The 24,378-nt window shown below is 37.5% G+C and overlaps 1 protein-coding gene and 4 long non-coding RNA genes across 6 annotated transcripts; 3 read left to right on the top strand and 2 right to left on the bottom strand.

Moving 5' to 3' along the window:
• The first annotated feature begins 2,458 nt into the window (after positions 1–2,458).
• LOC116168179 (sterol regulatory element-binding protein 1) lies at positions 2,459–8,047 on the top strand. Its single transcript, XM_031483859.1, has 11 exons — positions 2,459–2,629; positions 2,678–3,534; positions 4,642–5,086; positions 5,138–5,322; positions 5,463–5,644; positions 5,693–6,137; positions 6,187–6,361; positions 6,885–7,192; positions 7,365–7,526; positions 7,576–7,714; positions 7,768–8,047. Exons 1-11 carry the CDS (start codon positions 2,554–2,556, stop codon positions 7,983–7,985), a joined length of 3,192 nt encoding a protein of 1,063 aa, XP_031339719.1. The 5' UTR covers positions 2,459–2,553; the 3' UTR covers positions 7,986–8,047.
• Positions 8,048–11,246: 3,199 nt separating this feature from the next.
• LOC116169940 lies at positions 11,247–14,042 on the bottom strand. The gene is made up of 3 exons (XR_004145131.1): positions 13,477–14,042; positions 12,933–13,099; positions 11,247–12,884 (listed from the first exon to the last, which is right to left on the bottom strand). It is a non-coding gene; the product is annotated as an uncharacterized LOC116169940 (long non-coding RNA).
• A 901-nt stretch (positions 14,043–14,943) lies between these two features.
• On the bottom strand, positions 14,944–15,919 carry LOC116168400. The gene is made up of 3 exons (XR_004144758.1): positions 15,887–15,919; positions 15,698–15,830; positions 14,944–15,640 (listed from the first exon to the last, which is right to left on the bottom strand). It is a non-coding gene; the product is annotated as an uncharacterized LOC116168400 (long non-coding RNA).
• A 3,152-nt stretch (positions 15,920–19,071) lies between these two features.
• LOC116168398 lies at positions 19,072–20,047 on the top strand. Its single transcript, XR_004144756.1, has 3 exons — positions 19,072–19,104; positions 19,161–19,293; positions 19,351–20,047. It is a non-coding gene; the product is annotated as an uncharacterized LOC116168398 (long non-coding RNA).
• Positions 20,048–20,185: 138 nt separating this feature from the next.
• LOC116168395 lies at positions 20,186–22,256 on the top strand. Of its 2 annotated transcripts, XR_004144753.1 has the most exons (4): positions 20,186–20,872; positions 20,933–21,505; positions 21,883–22,049; positions 22,098–22,256. It is a non-coding gene; the product is annotated as an uncharacterized LOC116168395 (long non-coding RNA). The 2 variants fall into 2 exon arrangements; XR_004144752.1 differs by having other exon boundaries at positions 20,217–21,505; positions 22,098–22,240.
• Positions 22,257–24,378: the final 2,122 nt, after the last annotated feature.

The following is a 24,378-nucleotide window of genomic DNA, read 5'->3' as shown; positions in this document are numbered from 1 at the left end:
ATCTTGTAAAAACAACATAAAAGTTTTCCTCAAAAGCGCGAAAAGATAGCTTCCGCCGCACCGCTTGGTTTATACAGATAGAAAATGTACATAATAATTTATAATTGGACTGAGTTTATGTTTCTACCATCGAATACAAATTAATATTATAAATAACCAAATTTACATACCCCGTTCTGTGTGGACTGTCCAGCCTTAACTATTTTTTTCCGGGAAAGAGTTAAATGTTTTGTTGGATAGGTTTGACCCAATGAAGTTTGACCTTAGTTAGATCGACGGAGTTTGAAGGAGTAGTTTCGAGAGGAATTTTGAATATGTTTAGAAATAACCTGTTAATTATCGTGATAAATCATTTGCTACCTTCCAAGTGTTATATTATATTGTAAATGAGAAGAAAAAGATTTTAGGGTTTCATAATGTAGGACCCCGCATCTGGAAACAAGAATCACTTTTCACCAGTGTCCAACAACACACAGCGTCTACAATGTATAAGTATTTCAAGTTTCATAATAAAAAAAAATAAGTTGTTTTAGTGGGATGCCCTGTATATATATTTTGACAAAAAATGAAATTCTACATTTTGTAATAAGTACATAGTTACTCAAAATTAATAGAGTAGATAATATGGCGGAATTGGATGATTCACGAACTTGACCGAGATATTTATGAGTTACACCAACCCTTTGGTCGAAATCGGTTCATACCTAATTACGAAAGTTGAGTGTTTCTTGGAAGTGATAGTACAAACCTACAAATATGCCTACTGGTACCATTACAATAGGTATAGATAGATAGAAATCTATCTAAAACGTAAGACTCGAAAGTGTACAAGGAAGGGTCTATTGGGGATACCGCTTTAGGTTTCCCGTAACTAAACCTTGAATTAGGTTTAGGCAATAGGTATACCAACAGCAAAATTTTACAGATTTTAAGGACTTTGTAGTTGTAAATCCAAGAGTGAATTGAGGACTCTCTATGTACATGATCATTAGGTTTAATACATGATAAGTACCTTTGTAGCATTGCCAAACCTACTGATTAAAAGTTAGGTACCACCTAGGTGTTACCCTATGCCACAGAAGATAATCTGTGCGTCTAATCTAAGTAGAGTAATTAAAAAGTACTTACCTTTAATACTTGTGGAATCATAACGCCACTACATACAATATCACAACACTACACCTTTGTACAGTATTGTCCGTATCGTCCCGTATATTCCGCTGATAACGGATGACCCTGGCAAGCCCAAAACGGGTCTACTTATTCTCATTTGTGTTACGAATGGTACGTGAGTAAGCCTCTTTCATCTTGAAATATTTCACACTTAAAATATTTGAGAGAAGACTAATATACTAATAGAATTTTGTACATATCCTACCACCCGGACATTAGTAAGGGACGTGTTGCATGGGGGTTAACAATGGCCCTCTACTTTTTTGACGGATACACGTTTTGAAGCACCAGGAATCCAAATCCAACAAAATCTCGATGTTGTCGGTCTGTCGATCTGTTTGTTGGTCCGTCTGTACTCTCATTTCCGGATAAACGACTGAATCGATTGGAACCAAATTTGGTACACATTTTTAGACATAAAAGGGCAGAATCTGGAATATGCAGGTGTGTGGGTGGTACCTGTGCGATAAAATGCGTACAAGATATTCAAAGGTACAAGTAATAGAGTCAATGTTTTGATTCAAAGGAAAAAAAGAATTAATCAGTTTCACAGGCATTGAGCCTTTATGTCACCCATCTCAACTCGTCGGACTCGTTACGGTCTCTACAGGATCTAGCAGATGTACGTACAGTCCATATATGTTATATAGAGTGCGGCGTTACATTGTCTCCGATAATTTAAAGCGCTTCGTTATCATTAGTTTTTGATACCAACATTTATCAAATTTTGTTATTTTATTTATTATTTCAAACGCATTCTTCCTCAATATGAGACTATTGTCGTCCTCTATCAATATAGGGACTCTAGATCTGGATGCTGTGAATGTCTCTTCGTTTTGGTACCACTCTGAATGTCACCCTTAACGTCATGCATTCCTGGTTCCCCCTCGATACCCCCGAAACGTTTTTGCGCGATTTTTAATATCTTCTTTAGTTTGGAAAATATGGCCGACTGCAAGTTTTAAAATTGACACCCCGTATATTGACTGTATGATCCTGGTCTAAAGGAGGCATCAAAGGAGCATACAGGGTGCGCTCAGATCTTGTTAGAGAGTAATCTTGAGAACAGGAAAATCTCTACAGTAACAGAGATAGCTAGGCGGCATTTAAATCCTTAAGGACGAAAAAATTTAGTGCTTGTTGGAGCTTGTAGTGCATTCAAAACCTCAGCCAACAAGTGGCCGAAAGAAGAATTCTCTCTGTACAGTTTTATAATGGAAATTAGAAACGTGGCAACAGCGCTTGAAACATGGCGGCGTGGTAAAATCATCCGATTGCCTAATCGTCTCTGATTGGTTGATAGGAATGTGGTGATTTCTGAAGAAAGCGTAAAGCCTCTATTATTTAAAAAAAAGGGTAATTTGAATCCTCTGCAAAAAAATGGGGGACTTCAAAAGCAACCCTCAGTTCATTCCTGACGACGACTTTAATATTAACGAATTAACTGGAATTGACGGTAAGTCGTAGAGCCAGAATGTTTATGTTTTGATTGTGAAATTTTCAGATTTACTTTCAAATTGCGAAAGTGAGTTATTAAAGAATACATTATTCGAAGACAATGCCTTTTTGGAGCCTTTGCGTATGGACGACTTGGACATTTTGGGTTTGAATAACGGCTTGTTTGAATCTGGCCTACCGTTAACCTCCACTAACGAACAACCGCTTTACGCAGCTGCGACACCCCAACCAAGTACGTCACTTCCAGACCAATTTCTAAGTAGCAGAGTTTTACAAAATAAACCTCCGCAAGTATCACAAGCTGCACAAGTGAAATCGGAAATTAAATCTGAGCCTCTCGTGAGTTTTCCCGTACATCGCCAGTTACCAAATGCAGCTAAAGTTATAATATCGTCACCCAACCGTAACACAAACCAGCCGATTGTGTATTCCAACATTCAACCTTTACAAGCAAATCAACGTGTAGTCCTACAACAATCTGGCATTGCCGTACCTGCACTTAACAAAACCCTTCAAAAAGGCCAACCCGTTTTAATACAGAGCGTCGACAAAATGCCACAACTCCTGCTGCAGACCAAACTTGAGCCCCAACTACCCAAACACACAGTCATGTACACTACAGCACCGTTAACCTGCGCTACGACCACAAGTGTACCGACGCAGGCATCTCTGCACACTTTGGTCAGTTCGGCCGGTCAGATCGTGGCTACTGGTATTCCCTTAGTTTTGGATACCGATAAGAAAGTCGCGATCAACCGTATTTCCCCGCAACAGGGTAGTAAGGAGCCGAAAGTGAAGGAGGTTAAGAGAAGCGCGCACAATGCGATAGAGAGGAAGTATCGCACCAGTATTAACGATAAAATCGTGGAGCTGAAGAATATGATAGTAGGAATTGATGCAAAGGTAAGTCAAATGTACAGGGTGTTCATTTTTACACAGAATAATGTACAGTAAGTATACAGTTAACAAGAGCCTTTTGTCCCGGGATTGTATGGGTCAGTCACAAAGACATACATATTTTGAAAGCAAATTGTTCTACAATAGAATCTGTTTTACAATTAATAAGAGTTACATAGAAGAGAACTATACAGAGTGAGTCTCCAACTTGAAATAAATTTGGTAAATCAAAAAAGGTTTTTTTTCCAGACAGTGGACATGTTTATTAGTGTTTTAAATTGCTCTCTGATTGAATGTAATAAAATTTTATACAGGGTGTCCCACATTTGAGATATGACTTCTTCGATTTTTTTAAACTAATTTTATGGCTACCAATTCTTAAAGAAAAATTTACACCATGCCAAATGTCAAATTTTTATGTGGGTACGCGCATGCGTAATATGAGTTTTTTGACATATACCAACTTCTGTTAAAATTTCTGAATCAGTGTTCCACAAATCAGAAATTTAGGCCTGCACATGTGCATTGTGCAATCCATTATTTTGTCATATACGTTAAATTTTCTTTTATAAGAAGCTCCTCTTGTTAAAATTTGAGTTTGTATAACAGTTACAATTTAAATTAAATCTGTTTTTCATTTTTATTGATTTTTATTTTTAGTAACACTTAAAATATCAAAAAAATTAAAGGCGAGAAATGTTTTTTTTGATTCGGAAGTGTGTCTCAAAAATTCAAAAATGTGCTAAGAAGACCAAAATGACAAATAATTACATACTTATTTACTGCTACTATTTAATAATATTTAGAAAAAAAATTAATTTTAAATAAGGGTTCCAATTGAAATCTGTTTTTAGGGGAATTTCTTTTAAAAAATGTGTGATGGTTTTGTTTGCCCGTCTGCTATTGAATATGAGCCGGATTAAAAGTACTGTTTTCCGAATGTGAGTTGAGGGTAACAAATTCCCAAATTTTTGAAAACGGCAAAGCGACCGCCGGGTACACTTGACTATGAAGGCTAGAACCTGTGTTTAACGCCCCCCCACCCCTCTCTTATTGCGAAAAAAGTCAGGATTTGAGCACAGTTTTCTTAAAAGTATGTTTTTACATTTTTAGTTAAACAAATCCGCCATTCTGCGTAAAGCTATAGAGTACATACGATTTTTACAAAACTCCAATGCGAAATTGAAACAAGAAAATATGGCATTAAAAATGGCGGCTCACAAAAATACTTTGAAAGACTTACTAGTCACCGGTACCACCAACCTCTCCGATACATCAATGGGCGAGTACGACCCCGCCTACACTCCCCCACATTCGGATATCTCATCGTTCTCGCCTGAGCACTCTCTACCGTCCAGTCCAGAGTATCCGATGGAAATCAAAACGGACAGCGAAGACGAAACGAAAGGTATCACCAGGGGAATGCTGGATCATTCGAAGATGGCCTTGTGCATGTTTATGCTCGCTATAGTTTCGTTTAATCCATTCGGAGCGGCGTTCAATAAGTTCTCGGGCAAGGCGCAAGATTATTCTGGATTAAATCGCAATCTTCTAAGCGGTTCGTATACATCGATTCGCGCATGCGTCACTTAGATTCGATCAATTGTAGATGAAGAACCTTCTCCGTGGAGTATTGTCAATTCGACAATATTTTTGTGGACTATCAACATATTTATTTTATGTGTTTGCTTTGTTAAGATGTTAATGTATGGAGATCCGATAATTCCAAGCAAGTCTAAGGAATCTCAGACATTTTGGTGTCATAGGAAGCAAGCTGATTTTTATTTATCCAAGGTAAGTGTAGTTTTTGCTTAGCAATAAAATGTGTTCAGAATTCCCAACTTCAAAGTTGAATAGGTTTTTAAAAGTACAGTTCCCTTATTCTAAAATGATAATAACATAGACACCCTTCTCCATAAAAGTCATAATTTTAGGGTGATAGAGTTGGTGCCAATCAGGAATTGCGAAAGTGTTTACAAACGTTTGGCCTCTCTCTACCAACAAGCAGATTTGAAATCTTTACCGCATTCTTTTGGCAAGTTTGCCGACAATTTTTACACCGGTTATGGATTGGTAAATGGCTGTCGAGACATGCTGGCGGTTTTTTCGTGGATGGGTAAGTGATTAAAATTGTCATTGACATCTGCTGCAGTTTGTTCTTTAGGGTCACAAGATACGAAGCTCTAGTCTCCTGTCGCGATTTGGCCTTGGTTTATCATAGCCTCAATCAATTGCACTTGGTGAATGGACCTGGGGACAGTGGCCACATCGCGGGGATTGTGTTGTCATTTACGGCAGTTAATTTAGCAGAGGCTGCTGAATCGAAAGTGTCTCCACCAATTCTGGCTGACATCTACGTCAGCGCGGCACTAAGAATAAAAGCCAGCTGTCCGCCTTTTATTCACGGAGTTCACAGGTACTATCTGGGATTGGCAAAGTTAGCTTCGACAAACTCTTGCGATCCAATGCCTCAAAGACTACAATGGCTGTTCACTCCATATGGGTACCGCTTCTTCATTTCACAAAAATTCTCCTATGACTCTGAATTGATTGATCTACCATTTAGCAATTTGGGAAACAGAGCCGATCCTATGGCATATGTTATGAAGGTACTTTTCGAAAATAACATCGCATTCATTATAATAATTTACGTTTTAGGTGTACAGAGAGCAGTTAATCGAGAAAGGCTTACAAACTTTAGTTGCACCGGGATGTCGAAATGAAGGCAGTGACCGTAAAACCCAAACATCGGATGTGCTTAATTACGTTTCTATGCTATTGGAAAGCGTCACTGCGGATATTCCAGCTGTTTTTAATTCTACAACCTTGCACAGTAAGTTTAGATTCTTTGTTTTGGATATACAGGGTCACTATTAAAAATGGAACCAAAGCTCTTCTGCACAAACTTTACCATTTGAAATTACTTCACATAATATTTTGAGGTTAGAACATTTTTTTTGTGAAATACGGTCCGCTTGACATAGTTTTTTCTCCATCTTTTTCTAATTTAATACCGTACATGTTTAAGGTAGTAAGAAAGAGAAAAAATAAGCTTTCTAATGACATATCACATGATCTATCCCCTATGTTGCTATTAAAAAAAAATTCAAGATGGCGGATCAACTAAAAAAACAAGTAACATTTTTGACCGCCATCTTGAATTTCTTTTCTTGAAATTTGTTAGTAATTACAAATGGAAACGTTCTAATTTTGATTCCATCTGTAATAGCGATACCCTGTATATCATGTGCAACGTTTAGAAGCATTTCCGAGTACGCCATTTTGTTCCACTCGGATCATGTAATAAGCAGTAGAAAATAATTTTTTTTAAAACTTAAATCAAATATTTATTTCAGAGTATGAAGATGAAGTGGGTCATTGGTGGACGAGCATCCTGGCAGTCGCCTGCTATTGGCTACTCGGCGAGGAAAACAACTCGGAACGTCTCCATCAACAAATTGAAAATCTTCCCAAAGTATTATACGACCTGAGCGATCCACTCCCGAAGGCGGTTCTAGCCGCGTACATAGCGCGAAGCACTTACTTGAAAGGTGGAAACACCATCCCTAAAAAGGTTATGCTGCGCCGGTGCGAGGTTGCGAGTCAACTTCTCGAAGACAGCATAAATTACAGCAGCTGCAAACAGCAGAGCAATCTGGGTTTGGTAAGTGAAATTTAATTTCTTATAGCAGCGTCTGAGTAATGGTTAACTGGGCTGCATTGTAGTTGCATTGCATGTCAATTAATAGTGCAGTGTTCCTCCAGTGCAACCTAGTTTTCATAAATCGTCATCGTTTCTGCGACCGGTGTTATCTCGTTAACGAGCTTGGTTGCAGATGGCGCAACTGCTAGTGTGTGATTGGTTGCTTGAAACTCGTACTTGCATATGGGAAAATAATTTGGAGAACGATACCAACACCTCCCCTGTTCCCAATTCTATTCTATCTGCGTTCCAAAAGGATTTATCATCGTTGCGCAATTTAACACAACAAGTCCCTGTAAGACTACTGCCCTTCCTAAGCATACATTAACATCATAACATTCCAGAGTGCTTTGCCTAGAGTATTTTTGTACGAAGCTACTGTACGCATGATGGCAGGTGCGGCTCCAGGAAGAACCCAGAAGTTGCTAGACCGTAGTTTAAGGCAGCGATATTCCAAATCGTCCATTATGATATGTGCTAAAGGTGACTTTTATTTATTATTTCCAATCATTGCATAACTTTTCATTTTACTGTAGATAAAAATCACCAAGAAGATGGTGGGGAGAGACAACATGCGACTGCATTGTACATGGCATGTCGTCATCTTCCAGGTCAACTACTGTCATCTCCAGGTGAACGTGCTGGCATGTTGGCAGAAGCTGCCAAAACCTTGGAGAAAATTGGTGATAAAAAGAGGCTGCACGATTGTTATAAACTTATGAAGACAATAGGACCAAATTCTGTAACCAATTAATGTTTCATTCACTTGCACTTAGTTTTTTTTATGTGATAATTTGAAAGGAAAGTTATCTTCTTTTTTTAATAAGATATTGTAGCATAAGATATATATTATTTATTATTTTTATATTTACTGTATAGGTCTGTGAATATTTGTTAATTATATATACTAATTATAGTCAGCATGTGGTTTGTTTAAAGTATTTTACAGATATACAAGAACGCTCTGGGTCCGTTATGTAACTATCAGTCTAGCTAAAATTGCCGGGCAATCATGAAGGGAGTAGCAGTCAATATGTAAAATTTATGTACAAAAAAACAATTTCAAAATGCTTGAATATGTCGAACTTGTATAGGTGGGACAGGAGCTAAATTTCAAATATATTTTTTTATTTCATCCCCCTTTAAAGCATTACAATGGCACATGAAGAAATGCGATGCACTCTATAATACATCATTTGAAAGTGTAGAGGTACGATGGAATACTTCACAAAAGCAATAAGTAAACGATTTTATATTTAACGACTGATACAAAAATACAGCACTCTAGAAAGCATCTTTTAGAACTATCAACTACTTAACTTTACACACTGTTGCCACATTTAGCAGAAAGTTTATTTCTTAACTTTTAGGTTTCATATCCACCACTTTGATAAAAAATGGGGTAAATCAGGTTGGTAACTTAAAGGTTTTTCTTGTTGTTTTAGATGGTTTCCAAATATACTTGGGAATTTTTATTTTTTCAGTAATATTTAAACTTATTTACTTTGCTGATATGTAAGTGTATAATTTGCTAATTATGGGCACCGTTTAAGAGTACGCTATTTTTGTATATGTTGGCATAGGGCGAAGGAAATTATTTACAAGTAGTACATAGGTATAGGTATACGTAGATGCATGGTACCTACCTAGAAGAATGATAGAAGAAGTGATATCAACCTATAGGTATACGTATTACCAAAGAGTATACAACGAACTTTGGTATTACATTTTTAACTTACTAACAACTTTTACAAACAATTGTAGGCATATATTCATTGATTCTTAGCAAACAGTCATAGTGTTTCTTGACACTTTTGGCACATAATCCCGTATTTTTTTTGCAATCAAATGTAAGATTCCTTTATTTTTAATAAACCCTTTTTGGAATTGGTTGTCTGGAGATCTAAAACAAAATTAAACATTTACTCTTAAGTAGGTGCAATAGAAGAGTTATTTTTTATGTACCTACCTATATTTATTATTTATTCAGAAATATTGGTTTACCCATTAGCTTTTGAAAAATCATTTACAATATGGCTGGTATACTTGCCAGGTTGTTAATATATCTTTCTTTCACTGGTTCTGGAAATCTATTGGCTGATGTTTGGGGAAAGGGGTATTAAGTCCAATTTTGTGTAAAATGGGATATGTGTGTATCATACAGGGCGGATGCAAGGGGGTTCCGGGGGTCTTTCCCCTAAAAATTTTCAAAAATGCAACCACTAAAAACCCTATTATTTACAAAATGCAATTGCCTGTAAATTGAGCACACTTACATAATATACCTATACCAAGTGTTGATATTAGGTCTTAGATGTCTTTTAACACTTTGTCATTGACACTTTCTCCATGACCTGACAACACGGTGGTGTCAAACCAGTGACTCTTTTAAGTGGATGTTTTCCATTCCTTCACAAACATCTCTTATCTGTTGTTATTTCGTTTTGGTGCAGAAACCTCCATTTAAAACGCCTATAACGTATAGCATCATTAGTAGTATGTTATAGCCGTTTCTAAATATGACCTTGAGATTACTAAAAGGGCATTGCCTTCGTTTCGGGTCGGTAAACTTGTGCTTCGTGTCGTGTCGTTTAAACTCGTGCTGCTTAAAGTGTATTAACCTCAATATGGCATTGACCTTTATTGTGGTTTAAATTGTCCGTGAGAATGACCTTTTCTATTTAAAGGTCGTTCACCTTAAAGGCACTGACCTTTTGATAAAAGGTTATTGACCTCGTTGTCTGTTCTTAAACCCTTTAGCTTAATGGTTTTGATCTCCGCTAATTGCGCATAGTGGGGCGCAGTAATTATATAGCCCACTCGTCGTGTAGATCAAATAATCATGGCATGGCTAGCGTATGCTGAGCAATCGTGGATCAAGGCGATAGATTTTGTAACAGCGGTAGAACGCCTTAAGCAAAAGTTTTCGGCGTTAGTATTTGACGCCGAACATGAAGCAATATATGGCAATGGTGAATATAGTGAGGAGGAGTGTCTGGCCATCGCTAAAAAATACGAGTTGGGCGAAGAAATATGTGAGAGTTATTTAAACAGTAAAATATGTGAAAAATGTGTAGTACGCAGATTGATAAAGGCCAATTTAGAACAGTTTATTAGTGAGTTAAGTGATTGGACTGAAAATGAAGAAGAGAGTTACAATTGACGAAACACGGAATCAAGTGTACATAATGGTAGCGTGGTCGTTTGCTTACGGTAAAGCACGAAGAGGTTCGTGGGAAACAGTCGCGCTCGATAGATTTCGTTTCCGAAATAAAATCGAACAACTTAGTAGAGTTTTGTCTTCGGTATTAGAGAAAAGTCATCGGGACAAAGTCTATCGTGAACGACTCGCCTCCCCTCCACAACGTTAGCAATATAAGTGTAACTGCAGTAGTGCTTAAAATCATTCCGACAGCGTGTACGCGAACTGGTTAAAATGGATCTTGATACACTCAACAATACCACTTTCTGCAAGCCGTTCAAAAATGTAAAAGACCTGGAGGTGGGGGAGAAATATCGAATCGTCGGCATCGACACAATCAACACAAAATATGGTGACCGGGTAGTCGTGGAGACTGGAAACTTTAAATCTATGCTTCCCTTACGTTTCTACAACTACTTTAAGGAGGATAATCGTTTACAAACATTCCAAGCCTCCTTAGCCAATAAAGAGGTATACATAACAAGTGCCGGATCTGCAGGGCAAACGACTAACTTAAAGTTTATGTAAATAAAATATTTGTGTATTAGAAATGTAAATAAACATGGTATATATAAAAAGGAACGGATTCGTTTTATTTCTTTCTAGAAGGCTTCAGTAGATATTTCCGTTTCCTGTTTCAAGGTCCGAGCACACAAGGTAAACGGTTAGAGAATGGCCTATTCTGGACCACTCTTATTGATTTTTTATCGATTTTTGAAGCGCTATCCTGATTTATTGATTGATTATCGATTTCGGAGGCAACATGCAAACTCACTGTCCTTGTGTTATTGGTGATTGTCAATTTTGGGGGCATAGATATGTGTCTGTTGTGTGTTATTGATTTTAGGGCGTGTGTATAGCGGAATGGTATGTTTCCTCCTCGTGTTAATGGGAACTGAACTCGGGACATTCGCGCCATTTTAGTGGGAGTGTGTCATTGACCACTTTGACTGCAATTGTTGGAGAAGCAGGACTTCTGGAGCTAAAGTTTGATGTCTTCAAAATACGGTAGTGTAATTGACTACAATTGTGAGTTAATAGCCTGGAAAGCTAACCTTGAGCTCTCACGATGCTTACCGAATGCCTTCGGAACTTTTTGTGTTAGAGGGGCCATAGCGAATAGCTAGGGCTCTCTTGTATACCTACAGGATTTTGTTACTGTGGAAGTTCGTCGGTGTTGCAATCGGAGCTCTACGTCGCAATCTTTTAATCTGTATGAATAAGGCTGTCAACTCAGATTGGCCGCTAGTGTTGTGGGTATTGATCTAAGAGGGAAGCGACCTCTGAAATTAAAAGGTTGTTGGTCTCAAAGTATGAGACAATAGTGTTAAGTGTCATTGATCTCTATTCTGAGTCAATAGCCTCGAAAACTAAATGTCGTTATCCTCAAGTTGGATAGCATTGGCCTCTAATGGAAGTCAGTGTTCTCTAGCGCTGCAGGTGGTTAACCTTGATCGGTAGCCGTAATATGTTGGACGTCATTGAACTCTAGGTGTGAGCCACTGCCGCTAAATGTCGTTAACGTCAAAGGATCGACAGCTCAATACTATGCGGTCGATTGCAAATGTGCTAGTGGTGGGGACTGTATGTGTTAAGAATAATATTAAGAAACCGTTTGTGGATAGTATATTTCAAACAATCGCGGAGACATCAGACAAGAATCGTGCGCCGCAATCTATCGCTGCAAATATTCGAACTCTCGCAGTAGAGTTTCAAACGTAGTTACTTTAGGATCAGTCCTGACAGAGTTTCAAACCTAGTTACCTTTCTGGTGACTTTTTGATTTAGAATCGATCCTATATAACGAGAGATGGAGGACTCTCAGACTTTGCAATCGATACAAAGCTCAATTACAACACACATAAACAGTTTTCCCCAAGCATTCGATCTCCTTAAAATGAAATTAGTTGACGCTAGTTTAAGTAAACTGCGAATACTAGAACATATTATAATCCAACACGACAAATTTGTGAGGAATGCTAGAGTTATATTAATTTAGCTAGTGACGTACATCCAAACTTTCCAAAAATATGATAGTGAAATCGCACTAATATAAAATCCCTAGAAAAGTTACTGGAGGACCGACTCTAAATCACACTTAACTAACGCCCTTAGAACAAAAAAGTACTAGAATTGAATGTCAAATGCCAAATGGGAGGCTAAAAAGTCATTGACAAGAACCCCAGCCTGCAATCGAAATCAAACTGGTACTTTCGAAAAATACGTTAGTGATGATTAATTTCGGACCTAGCGCAATGCATTTTCAGGTGGTCTAGAATAGAACTCACTAGTTTGATCATCATTGCAGCAGTCAGTTGGAGGGTTATAAAAACACACAAAAATGTTGTTTATTTTCAAACAAATATCCACACAAAATTTTGGAATGCTCTACCTCGTAAAGGAAATTTTCGACACACGATCCACAAGTGCCGCTTCGCAATAGTTCTGGTTCTGCAAAAACTGCTATTAGAATAAACTTTTAAAAAAATTTTCAGTCACCTTTTTATAATTATACCCAAACGTTTGCCCAAACGCGTCGGTTGCAAAAATGTTTCATTGACCGGACATACGAGGTTGAAATTTAATCCCTTATTCACCAAAAGGAGTCCGCAATTGTCCGCCCCATCGCCGCCTGGCCGTAGTTCCAAAATTCGTATTTAAACATTCTAGAAGAAAAATTAGTTAGTTAATGTGGCACGCAATTGATGATGGAGTGATGTTTAGAATGAAGGAAAATTTAAAAATGCAGATTTTCCCACCAATTAGCCCAGCCTTGAAAAATGGAGAGCTTACGTTTATAAAGCCAGTTTGAAACGCTACAGGCTACTTAGCAATTTGAAGTTTTTGTAAAATTCCCTTTCCTAGCAAATAGCCAGTTAACAGCAGATTGAAAAAAGTTCGCAATGAACATTCCATTGAAAAATGTCGGTCGCTTAATAATTTGCGTTTGGTAGTCTTTATGCAAATAAATGTCCATCGTAACTAAATTGTGAACTCCCTTACGTGATAATTATACACTTCTAAAGAAGCTGAATGTGCATACCTGGTACGTCTGTTAACGCCGTTCACACTGAAGAATTCCATAGAAAAGGCTTATGTAGGTATGGATGTTTTTTATAGGGATTCGATCCGTATATTTCCACTGGCGGCCCCTTAATAAAATCGTAGGCGTAGGTATGAAATTAGAAAAAAGAAAAATATGTAATATCGTATACAGTCCGATTTGAAGAGCTTATTTATTACCTTTGCTAATGCATGACTCCTTATTTGCCAAAAATCCCAAACGACATATTTATAATCCAAATTGTTTCACAAATGCACAAATTTATTTCGCCCATCGTATGTACTGTCGCGAGAGCGCGGTAACGACTCCTCTCTTTTTTAGATGACGCAATGAAATCTTAAGATAATGCATTGCGGTTCCACGTAATCTGCATAAATGTAGGCATTATGTGCAGTAGGAAAACTCGTAATACGAGGGATGTCCAAATTTTTACAAACAGCGCGAGCCATGCCTGCAATTAACTAACTAATTGGCCACTTTCCGCTGTCGATACAAAGATACTGCATTGAACCGTACATCTAAAGTTAAGGGATCCCAAATTGCGCATTTTTCCTAATTCATAATAACATACGAGTACATTTTTTCGATATTTCAGTATGTACCTAAGCATACCTATACGTATTAGGTACACCACCATGATTTTCGTGTTTGAACCGTTGGATAAGTGGTTTCTCGAATGGCAGGATAAATTTATGGTAGACCTCTTTTTTTGCAAACACACGCTGCTAAAAAGTACCTCTAGTGTTCACCCTTCGCCCCGTAAGCTGAACCAACTAAATTACTAAACAATTGCATCAGTTGACGTTGACATCATACGCGGTTGTATGTACCTTAAAAGTGGGGATAAAACGTATGGGTTATGTATCTGTGTATCCCACATGAAGAGGGTACCTACCTACAAAAGTATCATATGCCGAAAAACCGATAGTAAAATGCACGATATCTTTTATATCGAAGTTGGGATACATTAGTGCCGTATATGTATGTGCATTTATTGTATGCGGATCGTTCGATACAGTATACATTTTTTTTTTCTAAGTGTAAGCTTAATTTATGGCATTCAACGTTACTAATCATGTTTTCACGTATTAGTCACGGCCAAACTTCAAATTACGGTTGATGGGAACTTTTACGGTAAAGTTTTATAAATCGTATCGAAATAACAGTGGAGGCATGCTATTTAAAGAACTGGAAACGGAAGAGGTAACAGGTGAAGAGATTGAGGCTGTGGCAATACATGAGCTCTTAATTTTTGAAAGCTGTGATAATTCCATCAACACTTCCGAGGGCTTCTTTTTGCGTAGAGGAACCCGCGCCACCTGATTTTGTTGGCGTTGATGCAAGTCCTTTGGAAAATATTGTAAATATCTGAGGTAGTTCCCATATAACCAGCGCCAATCATCGCGGTCTACCGCTTTCAACGTAGGAGTTGGAAATATAGGCTGTAGCGATGCTTTCTATCAGTCCAGTAGTAGTTCTCGAAACAGTTGGTGAATCAGTAGCAGAAAACTGGTTATCGATATTGAGGTTCAAGGATTTAAAACATACAAAACGTCATTTACTCCAAAGGATTTAGCGGTATTTAATGGGCACCAACTTGCAGATTTTATGTTCAAACCTCCGTTTTCATTTAGCAGCTTAGATGTGAGCTACCAGAGAGAGAGAGAAGCAATCTGGCCGATTAAATGGGAAGAAGGACATACGCAGGCACACTTATTTTCAACTATAGTGCGCCTGCTGGTATCACCAATGGACGCTACATATGTCAAGGGAAAGGAGAAGGTAGAATTTATACGAAAAACCTTATCGCAGGATGTCCTCGAGATCAACGAGAAACCTGCACTACCTAAATTACAATCCAACTGTTTATATCATTCCCATTCTCAATGTCATTGTGCATTGTCAAACGTGTACTACATACATAACAATCTTACAATGACATAATTTTTTACTAAATAAAGCGGAAAAAGTATATAACATTTATTCTTTCTCTTAATACCTGTAACCGACAGCAAACCTTAAGAATTACAGTTTTTTGGGCAGCAGAGTTCTTAGTGACCATCGGCCTCCCAAGAAGAGAGAGATAAGCATCTTTTTTGAGACGGAAGCGTGTTAAGTTTGATCCAGGTAAAATCCTGGTTTGCTGCAATTATGGGGATTTAGTGAGCAACCCGTTCAATTTATATTAATTCTGTTTTACCAGGTAATGAAGACCTAGTTAACTATGTACAATCCCTTATCGACTGTTGTTCTTGCCGCTTACACTACGAACACTTCGAAATCTAGTTCAAGAAATTTTTGACGTTTGACTGCTTTCCTTTTAAGCCCTGTACCTATGACTCCGTTGACTTGAATTTTAAAAAGTCTTTAAAATCAACAATATACTTACGTGATGCTATATGAGAATGATTGTAACTCTTTGCTAGTACTCACTAATTATTTATAGACGAGTGCATAAATGATTGTAGGCTATATATATCAGGGTTCAGTGGAAGAACAATCTCTGGAGATTGAACTGCGCCCTGAGGTTATCTTATAGCAAGTAAGATAATAAAGGCCATTATTATTATTATTCTTATTATTTAAATTTTGATCACTCTTTTACAGGATGTTTTAGCTGTTAAGCTGGATTCACATGCATACGAAATCCGACGATACTGTTTTCCGAAAGGCGTATGATTGGTCAACAATTTCAAATGTCATGAGGGGAGCGAAAGCCGCATGACAGACTCATTCGACGATGCCGAGGGAAAATTCTCAGTAGAAGAAGTACAAATCCAGTCGCACGTCACGATCGTCCACATCGCACCACAGCAGGAAAACTGCCTGTGATAAATACAAAGACTTCGTGATGGCAGTTCCGGCCAAGCACGTATAACCTGATTAACCCGGACATTCATCTTAGCGGGGAGGAGTGATATAAACCATTGACATAAAAGACTAAGGAAGGAGCTTATGTAGCATTAGCCAGGACCCTATAGGCTTCTCAATATGGCGGACGTTCCTACGCACAGTGGCGTAAATACATAAATAATAAAATAATTTAGTATATTTAATTTTTTTGGCGGATAGTACTGAAATTACATACATTTTACTACATACAGATTCATTACTTCTTTGATAAACAAAATCCATCTCGCCATTCACTGTCTAAAGGAAATGTGAAAAATAGATGTATTTCAATATGTTGTTTTACGCCTATTCCTACGGCAATGTATCACAACCAGTAAAATGAATGAAATTAAGTATCGTGAAAGAAGACCATTTAAGAAATACTAACATAGTTATCACCTATGAAATGTCATTTTCGTTTCTTCTATAGCTTTTGACTTTGTTATATTACACGATTTACAGCTAACCATTGTGTTTCATTTTATCGTAAATGTCAATTAATTGTCAAATTCGGCCATATTGAGAAGCCTAATTGAATCCCGACAAGCATACGTTATATGAATGTAACCCTCCTTCCTTAGTCTTTTATTTCAATGATATAAACACACGGTAACACAAGGCGGCTTTGATTTTGGCAGACAGTTCTATTTTTATGTCAAACGTTTAAACACGCATTTTCGTTTTTCTTAAATAATAAAGTATTCTAAACTATCTTAATTTACGAATACTTCAAGTTTCAGCACATTAGTTCTTGAATCTCAACTTGTTAGAGAAATTAATTTTGATCAAGTGCTAACAACCTTTGCTAATATAAGAAAATCCGAAGAGTTAAATTGTAATGTGTTTTTGGTGAACTGGAACAGGTAGTTGGGTAACAGGTAACAGGTAAACTGGTGTAACTGGTTAACAGGTAACAGGTTTCTCAATAAAAGCTCTTTAGATTAACAGCTGTTCAATTAGAAAGCTGTTTCATTTGAAAAACGGAAACAATAAATACGTTTTCACTGCATCATAAAATATATAATGATCTTTTCTGAAACGACCATTTTGCACTTACAAATCTTCGCGACAGATAACCGTAAGGTATTGACGATCCATCTGGAGCAAAACATCTTTTTGTAGAATTTGCGCGGTAGATTTCAGTAAATGTCGTTTGTTAAAACATTGTTTTCTCAACTTTGACGATATCAATAGGGGCTTTATCACCTTTCCAGTGCTTATTGTTTCCGTTTTTCAAATGAAACAGCTTTCTAATTGAACAGCTGTTAATCTAAAGAGCTTTTATTGAGAAACCTGTTACCTGTTAACCAGTTACACCAGTTTACCTGTTACCTGTTACCCAACTACCTGTTCCAGTTCACCAAAAACACATTACAATTTAACTCTTCGGATTTTCTTATATTAGCAAAGGTTGTTAGCACTTGATCAAAATTAATTTCTCTAACAAGTTGAGATTCAAGAACTAATGTGCTGAAACTTGAAGTATTCGTAAATTAAGATAGTTTAGAATACTTTATTATTTAAGAAAAACGAAAATGCGTGTTTAAACGTTTGACATAAAAATAGAACTGTCTGCCAAAATCAAAGCCGCCTTGTGTTACCGTGTGTTTATATCATTGAAATAAAAGACTAAGGAAGGAGGGTTACATTCATATAACGTATGCTTGTCGGGATTCAATTAGGCTTCTCAATATGGCCGAATTTGACAATTAATTGACATTTACGATAAAATGAAACACAATGGTTAGCTGTAAATCGTGTAATATAACAAAGTCAAAAGCTATAGAAGAAACGAAAATGACATTTCATAGGTGATAACTATGTTAGTATTTCTTAAATGGTCTTCTTTCACGATACTTAATTTCATTCATTTTACTGGTTGTGATACATTGCCGTAGGAATAGGCGTAAAACAACATGTTGAAATACATCTATTTTTCACATTTCCTTTAGACAGTGAATGGCGAGATGGATTTTGTTTATCAAAGAAGTAATGAATCTGTATGTAGTAAAATGTATGTAATTTCAGTACTATCCGCCAAAAAAATTAAATATACTAAATTATTTTATTATTTATGTATTTACGCCACTGTGCGTAGGAACGTCCGCCATATTGAGAAGCCTATAGGGTCCTGGCTAATGCTACATAAGCTCCTTCCTTAGTCTTTTATTTCAATGGTTTATATCACTCCTCCCCGCTAAGATGAATGTCCGGGTTAATCAGGTTATACGTGCTTGGCCGGAACTGCCATCACGAAGTCTTTGTATTTATCACAGGCAGTTTTCCTGCTGTGGTGCGATGTGGACGATCGTGACGTGCGACTGGATTTGTACTTCTTCTACTGAGAATTTTCCCTCGGCATCGTCGAATGAGTCTGTCATGCGGCTTTCGCTCCCCTCATGACATTTGAAATTGTTGACCAATCATACGCCTTTCGGAAAACAGTATCGTCGGATTTCGTATGCATGTGAATCCAGCTTAACAGCTAAAACATCCTGTAAAAGAGTGATCAAAATTTAAATAATAAGAATAATAATAATAATGGCCTTTATTATCTTACTTGCTATAAGATAACCTCAGGGCGCAGTTCAATCTCCAGAGATTGTTCTTCCACTGAACCCTGATATATATATAGCCTACAATCATTTATGCACTCGTCTATAAATAATTAGTGAGTACTAGCAAAGAGTTACAATCATTCTCATATAGCATCACGTAAGTATATTGTTGATTTTAAAGACTTTTTAAAATTCAAGTCAACGGAGTCATAGGTACAGGGCTTAAAAGGAAAGCAGTCAAACGTCAAAAATTTCTTGAACTAGATTTCGAAGTGTTCGTAGTGTAAGCGGCAAGAACAACAGTCGATAAGGGATTGTACATAGTTAACTAGGTCTTCATTACCTGGTAAAACAGAATTAATATAAATTGAACGGGTTGCTCACTAAATCCCCATAATTGCAGCAAACCAGGATTTTACCTGGATCAAACTTAACACGCTTCCGTCTCAAAAAAGATGCTTATCTCTCTCTTCTTGGGAGGCCGATGGTCACTAAGAACTCTGCTGCCCAAAAAACTGTAATTCTTAAGGTTTGCTGTCGGTTACAGGTATTAAGAGAAAGAATAAATGTTATATACTTTTTCCGCTTTATTTAGTAAAAAATTATGTCATTGTAAGATTGTTATGTATGTAGTACACGTTTGACAATGCACAATGACATTGAGAATGGGAATGATATAAACAGTTGGATTGTAATTTAGGTAGTGCAGGTTTCTCGTTGATCTCGAGGACATCCTGCGATAAGGTTTTTCGTATAAATTCTACCTTCTCCTTTCCCTTGACATATGTAGCGTCCATTGGTGATACCAGCAGGCGCACTATAGTTGAAAATAAGTGTGCCTGCGTATGTCCTTCTTCCCATTTAATCGGCCAGATTGCTTCTCTCTCTCTCTGGTAGCTCACATCTAAGCTGCTAAATGAAAACGGAGGTTTGAACATAAAATCTGCAAGTTGGTGCCCATTAAATACCGCTAAATCCTTTGGAGTAAATGACGTTTTGTATGTTTTAAATCCTTGAACCTCAATATCGATAACCAGTTTTCTGCTACTGATTCACCAACTGTTTCGAGAACTACTACTGGACTGATAGAAAGCATCGCTACAGCCTATATTTCCAACTCCTACGTTGAAAGCGGTAGACCGCGATGATTGGCGCTGGTTATATGGGAACTACCTCAGATATTTACAATATTTTCCAAAGGACTTGCATCAACGCCAACAAAATCAGGTGGCGCGGGTTCCTCTACGCAAAAAGAAGAGCTCGGAAGTGTTGATGGAATTATCACAGCTTTCAAAAATTAAGAGCTCATGTATTGCCACAGCCTCAATCTCTTCACCTGTTACCTCTTCCGTTGCCAGTTCTTTAAATAGCATGCCTCCACCGTTATTTCGATACGATTTATAAAACTTTACCGTAAAAGTTCCCATCAACCGTAATTTGAAGTTTGGCCGTGACTAATACGTGAAAACATGATTAGTAACGTTGAATGCCATAAATTAAGCTTACACTTAGAAAAAAAAATGTATACTGTATCGAACGATCCGCATACAATAAATGCACATACATATACGGCACTAATGTATCCCAACTTCGATATAAAAGATATCGTGCATTTTACTATCGGTTTTTCGGCATATGATACTTTTGTAGGTAGGTTCCCTCTTCATGTGGGATACACAGATACATAACCCATACGTTTTATCCCCACTTTTAAGGTACATACAACCGCGTATGATGTCAACTGATGCAATTGTTTAGTAATTTAGTTGGTTCAGCTTACGGGGCGAAGGGTGAACACTAGAGGTACTTTTTAGCAGCGTGTGTTTGCAAAAAAAGAGGTCTACCATAAATTTATCCTGCCATTCGAGAAACCACTTATCCAACGGTTCAAACACGAAAATCATGGTGGTGTACCTAATACGTAGGTATGCTTAGGTACATACTGAAATATCGAAAAAATGTACTCGTGTGTTATTATGAATTAGGAAAAATGCGCAATTTGGGATCCCTTAACTTTAGATGTACGGTTCAATGCAGTATCTTTGTATCGACAGCGGAAAGTGGCCAATTAGTTAGTTAATTGCAGGCATGGCTCGCGCTGTTTGTAAAAATTTGGACATCCCTCGTATTACGAGTTTTCCTACTGCACATAATGCCTACATTTATGCAGATTACGTGGAACCGCAATGCATTATCTTAAGATTTCATTGCGTCATCTAAAAAAGAGAGGAGTCGTTACCGCGCTCTCGCGACAGTACATACGATGGGCGAAATAAATTTGTGCATTTGTGAAACAATTTGGATTATAAATATGTCGTTTGGGATTTTTGGCAAATAAGGAGTCATGCATTAGCAAAGGTAATAAATAAGCTCTTCAAATCGGACTGTATACGATATTACATATTTTTCTTTTTTCTAATTTCATACCTACGCCTACGATTTTATTAAGGGGCCGCCAGTGGAAATATACGGATCGAATCCCTATAAAAAACATCCATACCTACATAAGTCTTTTCTATGGAATTCTTCAGTGTGAACGGCGTTAACAGACGTACCAGGTATGCACATTCAGCTTCTTTAGAAGTGTATAATTATCACGTAAGGTAGTTCACAATTTAGTTACGATGGACATTTATTTGCATAAAGACTACCAAACGCAAATTATTAAGCGACCGACATTTTTCAATGGAATGTTCATTGCGAACTTTTTTCAATCTGCTGTTAACTGGCTATTTGCTAGGAAAGGGAATTTTACAAAAACTTCAAATTGCTAAGTAGCCTGTAGCGTTTCAAACTGGCTTTATAAACGTAAGCTCTCCATTTTTCAAAGCTGGGCTAATTGGTGGGAAAATCTGCATTTTTAAATTTTCCTTCATTCTAAACATCACTCCATCATCAATTGCGTGCCACATTAACTAACTAATTTTTCTTCTAGAATGTTTAAATACGAATTTTGGAACTACGGCCAGGCGGCGATGGGGCGGACAATTGCGGACTCCTTTTGGTGAATAAGGGATTAAATTTCAACCTCGTATGTCCGGTCAATGAAACATTTTTGCAACCGACGCGTTTGGGCAAACGTTTGGGTATAATTATAAAAAGGTGACTGAAAATTTTTTTAAAAGTTTATTCTAATAGCAGTTTTTGCAGAACCAGAACTATTGCGAAGCGGCACTTGTGGATCGTGTGTCGAAAATTTCCTTTACGAGGTAGAGCATTCCAAAATTTTGTGTGGATATTTGTTTGAAAATAAACAACATTTTTGTGTGTTTTTATAACCCTCCAACTGACTGCTGCAATGATGATCAAACTAGTGAGTTCTATTCTAGACCCCCTGAAAATGCATTGCGCTAGGTCCGAAATTAATCATCACTAACGTATTTTTCGAAAGTACCAGTTTGATTTCGATTGCAGGCTGGGGTTCTTGTCAATGACTTTTTAGCCTCCCATTTGGCATTTGACATTCAATTCTAGTACTTTTTTGTTCTAAGGGCGTTAGTTAAGTGTGATTTAGAGTCGGTCCTCCAGTAACTTTTCTAGGGATTTTATATTAGTGCGATTTCACTATCATATTTTTGGAAAGTTTGGATGTACGTCACTAGCTAAATTAATATAACTCTAGCATTCCTCACAAATTTGTCGTGTTGGATTATAATATGTTCTAGTATTCGCAGTTTACTTAAACTAGCGTCAACTAATTTCATTTTAAGGAGATCGAATGCTTGGGGAAAACTGTTTATGTGTGTTGTAATTGAGCTTTGTATCGATTGCAAAGTCTGAGAGTCCTCCATCTCTCGTTATATAGGATCGATTCTAAATCAAAAAGTCACCAGAAAGGTAACTAGGTTTGAAACTCTGTCAGGACTGATCCTAAAGTAACTACGTTTGAAACTCTACTGCGAGAGTTCGAATATTTGCAGCGATAGATTGCGGCGCACGATTCTTGTCTGATGTCTCCGCGATTGTTTGAAATATACTATCCACAAACGGTTTCTTAATATTATTCTTAACACATACAGTCCCCACCACTAGCACATTTGCAATCGACCGCATAGTATTGAGCTGTCGATCCTTTGACGTTAACGACATTTAGCGGCAGTGGCTCACACCTAGAGTTCAATGACGTCCAACATATTACGGCTACCGATCAAGGTTAACCACCTGCAGCGCTAGAGAACACTGACTTCCATTAGAGGCCAATGCTATCCAACTTGAGGATAACGACATTTAGTTTTCGAGGCTATTGACTCAGAATAGAGATCAATGACACTTAACACTATTGTCTCATACTTTGAGACCAACAACCTTTTAATTTCAGAGGTCGCTTCCCTCTTAGATCAATACCCACAACACTAGCGGCCAATCTGAGTTGACAGCCTTATTCATACAGATTAAAAGATTGCGACGTAGAGCTCCGATTGCAACACCGACGAACTTCCACAGTAACAAAATCCTGTAGGTATACAAGAGAGCCCTAGCTATTCGCTATGGCCCCTCTAACACAAAAAGTTCCGAAGGCATTCGGTAAGCATCGTGAGAGCTCAAGGTTAGCTTTCCAGGCTATTAACTCACAATTGTAGTCAATTACACTACCGTATTTTGAAGACATCAAACTTTAGCTCCAGAAGTCCTGCTTCTCCAACAATTGCAGTCAAAGTGGTCAATGACACACTCCCACTAAAATGGCGCGAATGTCCCGAGTTCAGTTCCCATTAACACGAGGAGGAAACATACCATTCCGCTATACACACGCCCTAAAATCAATAACACACAACAGACACATATCTATGCCCCCAAAATTGACAATCACCAATAACACAAGGACAGTGAGTTTGCATGTTGCCTCCGAAATCGATAATCAATCAATAAATCAGGATAGCGCTTCAAAAATCGATAAAAAATCAATAAGAGTGGTCCAGAATAGGCCATTCTCTAACCGTTTACCTTGTGTGCTCGGACCTTGAAACAGGAAACGGAAATATCTACTGAAGCCTTCTAGAAAGAAATAAAACGAATCCGTTCCTTTTTATATATACCATGTTTATTTACATTTCTAATACACAAATATTTTATTTACATAAACTTTAAGTTAGTCGTTTGCCCTGCAGATCCAGCACTTGTTATGTATACCTCTTTATTGGCTAAGGAGGCTTGGAATGTTTGTAAACGATTATCCTCCTTAAAGTAGTTGTAGAAACGTAAGGGAAGCATAGATTTAAAGTTTCCAGTCTCCACGACTACCCGGTCACCATATTTTGTGTTGATTGTGTCGATGCCGACGATTCGATATTTCTCCCCCACCTCCAGGTCTTTTACATTTTTGAACGGCTTGCAGAAAGTGGTATTGTTGAGTGTATCAAGATCCATTTTAACCAGTTCGCGTACACGCTGTCGGAATGATTTTAAGCACTACTGCAGTTACACTTATATT

The sequence above is a fragment of the Photinus pyralis genome, unplaced genomic scaffold (assembly GCF_008802855.1).
Source record: "Photinus pyralis isolate 1611_PpyrPB1 unplaced genomic scaffold, Ppyr1.3 Ppyr1.4_LG4, whole genome shotgun sequence".
Lineage (NCBI taxonomy): Eukaryota > Metazoa > Arthropoda > Insecta > Coleoptera > Lampyridae > Photinus > Photinus pyralis.
Note: the sequence above shows the minus strand (reverse complement) of the source record. Positions and strands in the feature narration are given on the sequence as shown.